General features: G+C 44.6%; 1 protein-coding gene across 2 annotated transcripts in view; it reads left to right on the forward strand.

Annotated features, from left to right (window-relative positions):
* Positions 1-9942, forward strand: part of GALNT18 (polypeptide N-acetylgalactosaminyltransferase 18) — a 371780-nt gene extending 361838 nt beyond the window's left edge. Inside the window, exon 11 of one of the 2 annotated variants that reach the window (XM_026454004.2) lies at positions 9530-9942. In XM_026454004.2, coding sequence (XP_026309789.1) covers positions 9530-9676 — 147 coding nt within the window. In that variant the 3' untranslated portion in view covers positions 9677-9942. The remainder of the gene's footprint in view (positions 1-9529) is intronic. The other variant, XM_026454005.2, reaches the window with a different exon arrangement.
* Positions 9943-10416: the final 474 nt, after the last annotated feature.

Below are 10416 nucleotides of genomic sequence, written 5' to 3' on the forward strand. Positions count from 1 at the left end.
TCCCCCTCACTTTCAGGCACCCCAATCAGACGTAGATTTGGTCTTTTTACATAATCCCATACTTCTTGCAGGCTTTGTTCCTTTCTTTTTCTTCTTTATTCTTTTGGTTTCTCTTCTCGCTTCATTTCATTCATTTGATCCTCAATCGCTGATACTCTTTCTTCCAGTTGATCGAGTCGGTTACTGAAGCTTGTGCATTTGTCACGTATTTCTCGTGTCATGGTTTTCATCTCTGTCATTTCGTTTATGACCTTCTCTGCATTAATTAGTCTAGCTGTCAATTCTTCCACTCTTTTTTCAAGATTTTTAGTTTCTTTGTGCTGGGTATGTAATTCCTCCTTTAGCTCTGAGAGGTTTGATGGACTGAAGCCTTCTTCTCTCATCTCGTCAAAATCATTCTCTGACCAGCTTTGATCCATTGCTGGTGATGGGCTGTGCTCCTTTGCAGGAGGAGATGCGCTCTTATTTTTTGAATTTCCAGCTTTTCTGCCCTGCTTTTTCCCCATCTTTGTGGTTTTATCTGTCTCTGGTCTTTGATGATGGTGACGTACTGATGGGGTTTTGGTATAGGTGTCCTTCCTGTTTGATAGTTTTCCTTCTGACAGTCAGGACCCTCAGCTATAGGTCTGTTGGAGATTGCTTGAGGTCCACTCCAGACCCTGTTTGCCTGGGTATCAGCAGCAGAGGTTGCAGAAGACAGAATATTGCTGAACAGCAAGTGCACCTGTCTAATTCTTGCTTTGGAAGCTTCCTCTCAGGGGTGTACTCCACCCTGTGAGGTGTGGGGTGTCAGACTGCCCCTAGTGGGGGATGTCTCCCAGTTAGGCTACTCAGGGGTCAGGGACCCGCTTGAGCAGGCAGACTGCCCCTTCTCAGATCTCAACCTCCGTGTTGGGAGATCCACTGCTCTCTTCAAAGCTGTCAGACAGAGTCGTTCGCGTCTGCACAGGCTTCTGCTCCTTTAGCTGAGCCCTGTCCCCAGAGGCGCAGTCTACAGAGACAGGCAGGTTTCCTTGAGCTGCTGTGAGCTCCACCCAGTTCGAGCTTCCCAGCGGCTTTATTTACTTACTTAAGCCTCAGCAATGGTGGGCGCCCCTCCCCCAGCCTCGCTGCTGCCTTGCAGTTAGATTGCCTCAGACTGCTGTGTTAGCAAGGAGGGAGGCTCCGTGGGCGTGGGACCCTCCCGGCCAGGTGTGGGATATATTCTCCGGTGTGCCGGTGTTACAGCGCAGTATTGGGGTGGGAGTTACCCGATTTTCCAGGTGTTGTGTGTCTCAGTTCCCCTGGCTAGGAAAAGGGACTCCCTTCCCCCTCGCACTTCCCAGGTGAGGCGATGCCTCGCCCTGCTTCAGCTCTGGCTGGTCAGGCTGCAGCAGCTGACCCGCACGGATTGTCCGGCACTCCCGAGTGAGATGACCCCAGTACCTCAGTTGAAAATGCAGAAATCACCGGTCTTCTGTGTTGCTCGCGCTGGGAGATGGAGACTGGAGCTGTTCCTATTCGGCCATCTTGCTCCGCCGATCCAAAAAAATTTAATTCTTAAGGCTGTTAGGCCATTCTTACATTGCTATAAAGAAATACCTGAGACACTGGGTACTTTATACAGAAAAGAGGTATAATTGGCTCATGATTCTTCAGGCTATACAGGAAGCATGGATTCTGGTAGGGCCTCAGGAAGCTTTTGCTCATGGCAGAAGATGAATTGGGAGCTTGCAGGTCACATGATGAAGGCAGGAGAGAGAGTGGTGGGAGGAGGTGCCACACACTTTTAAATGACCAGATCTCATGTAGACTCAGAGTGAGAGAGCTCCCTTCTCACCAAGAGGATGGCCCAAGCCCATCATGAGAGATCCAGCCCCATGATCCAAACACCTCCCACCAGGTCCCACCTGCAACATTGGGGATCACATTCAACAAATATCCAAACTACATCAATGGGTACATAATAGTTGAATATATTTATGGGGTACATGTAATGTTGTCATACAGGCATATAATGTGTAATGATCAAATCAGGATAATTGGGTTATCTTTTACCTCAAGCATTTATCATTTCTTTGTGTTAGAAATATTCTAATTCTTTTAGTAATTTTAAAATATACAATAAATTATTAACTATAGTTATCCTGTTATATTACTATTAGAGCTTATTCCTTCTGTCGAACTGTATTTTTGTACCTATTAACCATCCCCGCTTTTTCCTCTCCTCCCTACTACCTTTCTTAGCCTCTGGTAACCATCATTCTATCTCCAGGAATTCATTTTTTTTTTTTTTTTTAATTTTTAGGTTGTCTGTCTTTCTGTGTCTGATTTATTTCACTTAACATAATGACCTACAGTTCCATCCATGTTGTTGCAAATAATAGGATCTCTTTTTTTTACTATAAGTTCTGGGGTACACGTGCAGAATGTACAGGTTTGTTACATGGGTATTACATGTGCCATGTTGGTTTGCTGCACCCATCAACCCGTCATCTACGTTATCCCTCCCCCAGCATCCTGCCCACTGACGAGCCCCAGTATGTGATGCCCTCCCTGCTGTGTCCACGTGTTCTCACTGTTCAACTTGCTCCAGAGCTGAGTTCAAGTCCTGAATATCCTTGTTAATTTTCTGTCTCATTGATCTGTCTAATATTAAAGGTGGGGTGTTAAAGTCTCCCACTATTATTGTATGGGAGTCTAAGTCTTGCACCCAGATTATTAAAGCAAGTTCTTAGAGACCTAAAATGAGACTTAGACCCCCACACAATAATAGTGGGAGACTTTAACATCCCACTGTCAATATTAGATCAACAAGACAGAAGATTAACAAGGATATTCAGGACTTGAACTCAACTCTGGACCAAGTGGACTTAATAGACATCTACAGAGCTCTCCACCTCAAATCAACAGAATATACACTCTCACTCTTCTCAGCTCCTCATCTGACTTATTCCAAAATTGACCACATAATTGGAAGTAAAGCACTCCTCAGCAATTGCAAAAAGAAACTCCCTCAAAACTGCACAACTACATGGAAAATGAAGAACAACTTGCTCCTGAGTGACTACTGGGTAAATAATGAAATGAAGGCAGAAGTAAAGATGTTCTTTGAAACCAATGAGAACAAAAACACAATGTACCAGAATCTCTGGGACACATTTAAAGCAGTGTGTAGAGGGAAATTTATAGCACTAAATGCCCACAAGAGAAAGCAGGAAAGATCTAAAATTGATACCCTAACATCACAATTAAAAGAACTAGAGAAGTAAGAGCAAACATAATCAAAAGCTAGCAGAAGCCAAGAAATAACTAAGATCAGAGCAGAACTGAAGAAGATAGAGACACGAAAAACCCTTCAAAAAATAAATCCAGGGGCTGGTTCTTGGAAAAGATCAACAAAATAGACCACTAGCTAGACTAATAAAAAAGAAAAGAGAAGAATCAAATAGATGCAATAAAAAATGATATAAGGGATATCACCACTGACCCCACAGAAATACAAACTACCATTAGAAAATACTATAAACACCTCTACGCAAATAAACTAGAAAATCTAGAAGAAATGGATAAATTACTGGACACCTACAACCTCCCAAGACTAAACCAGGAAGAAGTTGAATCCCTGAATGGACCAATATAGACCAATAGCAGACTCTGAAATTGAGGCAATAATAGCCTACCAACCAAAAATAGTCCAGGACCAGACAGATTCACAGTCAGATTCTACCAGGGGTACAAAGAGGGCCTGGTACCATTACTTCTGAAACTATTAGAGGGACTCCTACCTAACTCATTTTATGAGGCCAGCATCATCCTGATACCAAAGCCTGGCAGAGACACAACAACAAAAGAAAATTTCAGGCCAATATCCCTGATGAACATCAATGCGAAAATCCTAATGAAATACTGGCAAACTGAATCCAGCAGCACATCAAAAAGCTTATCCACCACGATCAAGTCAGCTTCATACCTGGGATGCAAGGCTGGTTCAACATACACAAAGCAATCAATGTAACCCATCACATAAACAGAACCAATGACAAAAATACATGATTATTTCAATAGACGCAGAAAAGGCCTTCGATAAAATTCAACACCCCTTCATGCTAAAAACTCTCAAACTAGGTTTTGAAGGAACGAATCTCAAAACAGTAAGAGCTATTTTGACAAACCCACAGCCAATATCATAGTGAATGGGCAAAAACTGGAAGCATTCCCTTTGAAAACTGGCACAAGGCAGGGATGCCCTCTCTCACCACTCCTATTCAACATAGTGTTGGAAGTTCTGGCCAGGGCAGTCAGGCAAAAGAAAGAAATACAGGATATTCAGATAGGAAGAGAGGAAGTCAAATTGTCTGTTTGCAGATGACATGATTGTATATTTAGAAAACCCCATTGTCTCAGCCCAAAATCTCCTTAAGTTGATAAGCAACTTCAGCAAAGTCTCAGCATACAAAATCAATGTGCAAAAATCACAAGCATTCCTGTATACCAATAACAGACAGACAGAGAGCCAAATCCCATTCATGATTGCTACAAAGAGAATAAAATACCTAGGAATACAACTTGCAAGTGATGTGAAGGACCTCTTCAAGGAGAACTACAAACCACTGCTCAAGGACATGAGAGAGGACAAACAAATGGAAAAACATTCCATGCTCATGGATAGGAAGAATAAATATCATGAAAATGGCCATACTGCCCAAAGTAATTTATAGATTCAAGGCTATCCCCATCAAGCTACCACTGACTTTCTTCACAGAATTAGAGAAAACTACTTTAAACTTCATATGGAACCAAAAAAGAGCCTGCATAGCCAAGACAATCCTAAGAGAAAGAACACAGCTGGATGCATCAGGCTACCTAACTTCAAACTATACTACAAGGCTACAGTAACCAAAACAGCATGGTACTGGTACCAAAACAGAGAGATAAGACCAATGGAACAGAACAGAGAGACCTCAGAAATAACACCACACATCTACAACCATCTGATCTTTGACAAACCTGACAGAAACAAGCAGTGGGGAAAGGATTCCCTATTTAATAAATGGTGTTGGGGAAACTGGCTAGCCATACACAGAAAACTGAAGCTGGACCCCTTCCTTACACCTTATACAAAAATCAACTCAAGATGGATCAAAGACTTAAACATAAGACCTAGGACCATAAAAATCCTAGAAGAAAACCTGGGCAGTACCATTCGGGACATAGGCATGGGTAAAGACTTCATGACTAAAACATACAAAGCAATGGCAGCAAAAGCCCAAATTGACAAATGGGATCTAATTAAACTAAAGAGCTTCTGCATAGCAAAAGAAACTATCAAGAGTGAACAGGCAACTACAGAACGGGAGAAAAGTTTTGCAATCTATCCATCTGACAAAGGGCTAATATCCAGAATCTACAAAGAACAAACAAATTTATAAAAAACAACTCCATCTAAAAGTGAGCAAAGGATATGAACAGACACTTCTCAAAAGAAGACATTTATGCAGCCAACAGCCATAGGAAAAACTCATCATCACTGGTCATTAGAGAAATGTAAATCGAAACCACAATGAGATACCATCTCATGCCAGTTAGAATGGCAACCATTAAAATGTGAGGAAACAACAGATGCTGGAGAGGATGTGGAGAAATAGGACTTTTACACTGTTGGTGGGAGTGTAAATTAGTTCAACTATTGTGGAAGACAGTGTGGCGATTCCTCAAGGATCTAGAACTAGAAATACCATTTGATCCAGCGATCCCATCACTGGGTATATACCCAAAGGATTATTAATCATTCTATAAAGACACATGCACATGTGTGTTTATTGCGGCACCATTCACAATAGCAAAGACTTGGAACCAACCCAAATATCCATCAATAATAGACTGAATAAAGCAAATGTGTCACATATACACCATGGAATACTCTGCAGCCATAAAAAATGAGTTCATGTCCTTTGCAGGGAGATGGATGAAGCTGGAAACCATCATCCTCAGCAAATTATCACGAGAACAGCAAAGAACAGAAAACCAAACACCCCATGTTCTCATTCATAAGTGGGAGTTGAACAATGAGAACCCATGGGCATTGGGAGGGGAGCATCCCACACTGGGGCTTATCAGGGAGTTGGGGGCTAAGGGAGGAATAATATTAGGAGAAATACCTAATGTAGGTCACAGGTTGATGGGTACAGCAAACCACCATGGCATGCATATACCTATGTAACAAAACTGCGCATTCTGCACATGTACCTCAGAACTTAAAGTACAATAATAAAAATAAATTTTAAAAACCCACCTACTCAAGCCTCAGCAATGGCAGATGCCCCTCCCCCAACCAAGCTTGAGCATCCCAGGTTGACCTCAGACTGCTGTCCTACCAGAGAGAATTTCAAGCCAGTAGATCTTAGCTTGCTGGGCTCTGTGGGAGTGGGACCCACTGATCCAGACCACTTGGCTCCCTGGCTTCAGCCCCCCTTTCCAGGGGAGTGAATGGTTCTGTCTCACTGGCATTCCAGGTGCCACTGAGGTATGAAAAAAAAAAAAAAAAAAAACTCCTGCAGCTAGCCCAGTGTCTGCCCAAAGAGTCATCCAGCTTTTGTGCTTGAAACCCAGCACCATGGTGGTGTAGGCACCAGATGGAATCTCCTGGTCTGCCAGTTGCAAAGACCATGGGAAAAGTGCAGTATCTGGGCTGGAGTGCACCGTTCTCCCGGTACAGTCTCTCACAGCTTTCCTTGGCTTGAGGAGTGAGATCTCCCAACCCCTTGCACTTCCCAGGTGAGGCAACGCCCCACCCTGCTTCAGCTTGTCTCCCATGGGCTATACCCACTGTCCAATTAGTGCGAATGAGATGAACCAGCTACCTCAGTTGGAAATGTAGAAATCACCCACCTTCTGCATTGATCTCGCTGGGAGCTGCAGACTGAAGCTATTCCTATTTGGCCATCTTGACAGTGAAACCAGAATCTCATTTTAATGTTTAAATATTATTCCATCCTGTTTATATACCACATATTCCTTATTCATTAATCTACTGGATACTTAGGTTGATTCCACATGTTGTCTATTGTGAATAGTGCTGCAATAAACATGGGAGTGCACATATCTCTTCAATATGCTGGTTTCCTTTCTTTTGGGTACATACCCAACAATGGGATTGCTGGATCATACAGTTTTATTTTTGAGGAAACTCCATACTGTTCTCCATAGTGGCTGTACTAATTTTCATTCCCACGAACAATGTACAAAGAATTCCCTTTTCTCTACATCCTCACCAGCATTTATTATTGCCTGTCTTTTGGTTAAAGTCATTTTAACTGGGGTGAGATGATTACAGTTTTTGCTTACATTTCTCTGGTAATTACTGCTGTTGAACATTTTTCCATAACCTGTTTGCCATTTATAAGTCTTCTGTGGAATGTCCAGGTCTTTTGTCCATTTTTTAATTGGATGTTTTGTTTTCTTGCTATTGAGTTATTTGAACTTCTTATGTATCCTGGTTATTAATCCCTTATCAGAGGGGTAGTTTGCAAATATTTTTTCCCATTCTGTGGGCTCTTTGTTGATTGTTTCCTTTGCTGTGCAGAAGCTTTTTAACTTAATGTGATCCTATTTGCCCATTTTTGCCCTGGTTGCCTGTGCTTTTGAGGTCTGACTCAAGAAATCGTTGCCCAGATCAATGTCCTGGAGTGTTTCCCCACATCCTGGAGTGTTTCTCCAATGTTTTCTTCTAGGAGTTTCATGTCTCAGATCTTAGATTTAAGTCTTTCATCTATTTTGATTTGATTTTCATATATAGCAAGAGATAGGGGTCTAGTTTCATTCTCTTGAATTTTCCCAGGCAATTTCTTGAAAAGACTGTCCTTTTCCCATTGTATAGAGAACCAAGTCTTAACACTCTCTTGAGATGTCAGTTGTTGCTATGGGAATGGTCATGGCAGAGTTGGATGACATCCTTTGAGAAGTTTGCCACCTCTCCCTCTCTCAGTGCACTTCCCACTGCGAGCTGGAAAAGGCACAAAATGAAGAGCACCAGCCCAGCTTGTACACTGAGGAGGTGGAAGTGGAGGTAGGGCATGGGTGGGCAGTAGAGAACACTTCCTGGAGGAAATGGAGCAGGAGTTGAGCTTTGACACATGGTTGTGGCTTAACCTGCCATGGGAGCATGGGGAAGAATCCCAGGCAGAGAGCACAGCTTGTTTTAAAGTTCAGGAACCCTGAGTTAATGTAAATGGGATCAGAAAAGTACAAGGGATTTGGTACAGCTGTAGCAGAAGTCATGGAGCTTGGGGGAGGATCAGAGACGAGGCTAGAGAGAAAGGCAGCACTGAGCCATGGAGGCCTTCGGTGCTGCACTAAGGAGCTTGGGCTTTGTCCGTTAGGCCAAACGTGCATTTTCGAAAGATCACCACTCCCGCCTCTAGAGGTTGGAAGAGAGATCCATTAGGGGGCTGACACAGTTGTCCCAGAGAGAGAGAAGTTGGTGGCCTGAACCAGGGCAAGTATGATGGGAAAGGGATAAGGGGACAGTCACATGACACAAGAGAGGTAGAATTGCCAGGACTTGAGGCCTAATTGGATGCTGAAAGGATAAATAAATGAAAATGTCCATGTGTCTCACACAAATACCTGAGACAGAAACACAGGAGTAGGTTCTGGGGAAAAAGTGAGTTTGACCACATACTGAAGTGCCATTAAGCTACAAGGAGTCCAATTATAAGGACCTCTACCCACCAGAGCAATTCCGTCTGCTTGGGAGGCCAAAATCTAGTTGAGCACAAGTTTGGTGGTAACTCGGAGATGCTCAGACAGTCCAGGATGCCACCTCAGGCTCACAGCCAGCAACCCAAAGGGTCTAGGCCCTGAAAGGATTTCACTACAAAAATTGGGGGTTTCCTCTTTGTTGCTATAGGGCTGATATGAAGAACAGAACATCAAGGGGCTTTGGGTCATAAACTGAATGAGAATGGCTACAAACATTCTGGAACATCAGTAGCATGGGGGAAAATCTCGCATGTCAGGACTCAAGGAGCCTAATGGCCTAATAGGCAGTATCCAAGAGCTTTGGTTGAAACCAGTACTGATGACTCCAGAGGTCCAGTTTGGGGCATGGACCCTAGGAGCAGGAAGCCCCGGGCCTCTGGTGATGCTCAAATGAGGGCCAATGATGGGTTGTCCCAAGAAACTAGGCTCTTCAGAGAGGTGACCCAGCCAATGGCTATGGGGAGCAAGGCCCAGCCCCTGGGGTAGGAGCTGTAGGTGCAAACAGGTGTGCCACAACCCAGCTAGGTAGACAGAACTGGAGGTGGGGAGGTCTCTCTCCTAGCAAAGAACTAGGGCTTTGTGAAGAGAGCGGCGGCACAGATTCAGTCTTCCAGAGGAGACCAACACATCAGCGATGGGGGAGCCTGCGGTTTCATGGGAATGCTAGCCTCCTGGGATCTGGCCACACAGATAATGTCAGCCCTCACTAGCCACTGGGCCTGACGCTCCTGAATCTCCGTGTGTTGCCTCTATGCCCTCTGACCCCGCTCTCTGCCCTGGCCCCTAGGGAGGAGCCATCCAGAACCGCAAGTCCAAGCGCTGTCTGGAGCTGCAGGAGAACAGCGAGCTGGAGTTCGGCTTCCAGCTGGTGTTGCAGGAGTGCTCGGGCCAGCACTGGAGCGTCACCAATGTCCTGAGGAGCCTGGCGTCCTGACCCACTTGGGCCACTTCCGACTGCCTCTTTGCTACTGTGTAGCACCTGCTGCAACGTTGCCTGCTGTCCGTGTGGGGTTGGAGTCAGGGGAACCAGGTTAGTGGGCCCCCAAGAAGAGCTTTTTATTTCCTATTCAATTTTCGTGGAGTTTATAGAAAGACGCTGATTGGTGGCTGATGGTATGATATCAAACTATTTTGCAGTTGTAAATAGGTGACAAATGGAAAATATTTATAACCGACAATAAAATATTATTAAGAAAAGGGTTTTGCAGTCATTTGGTACTCTGTGGAGATCCATGCCTGGCTCCTTTGAACTTGGAGTTCTTGTAGCCCAAAAATGTGTCCTTGTGTGCCCTTCTGGCTTCTCGTCCTTCGGAAACGGAGTTTTAATGACCAGCACTCAGTGGGAGCTTGTTGTGCAAGCTGCCAGCTCTTTCATTAGACCCAAGGCAGCAAGAAGGGCACTATGACCTCAGGTTCCAACCCAGAGGGAAGGTCCCCTCTGCCTCTCCCATGCCAAGTGCCCCTCTGGAAGATACCTGCAGCCCTTCACTCCTGAGGAACCACACTTGCTCACTGGCCACTGAAGTGTTGTCTGCTGGACTTCAGGCCACCCTGCCTTCTCCTGAAGTCGCCAACTTACCACCTCCTTTACCCCGCAGAGCTGCCCCCGCCCAGCCCCTCGTCAGTACACTGCCTGTGTCCAATTGCCAAGACCGCTCAGGCTCCTCCCATGAA

The sequence above is a fragment of the Piliocolobus tephrosceles genome, chromosome 13 (genome assembly GCF_002776525.5).
Source record: "Piliocolobus tephrosceles isolate RC106 chromosome 13, ASM277652v3, whole genome shotgun sequence".
Classification (NCBI taxonomy): Eukaryota; Metazoa; Chordata; class Mammalia; order Primates; family Cercopithecidae; genus Piliocolobus; species Piliocolobus tephrosceles.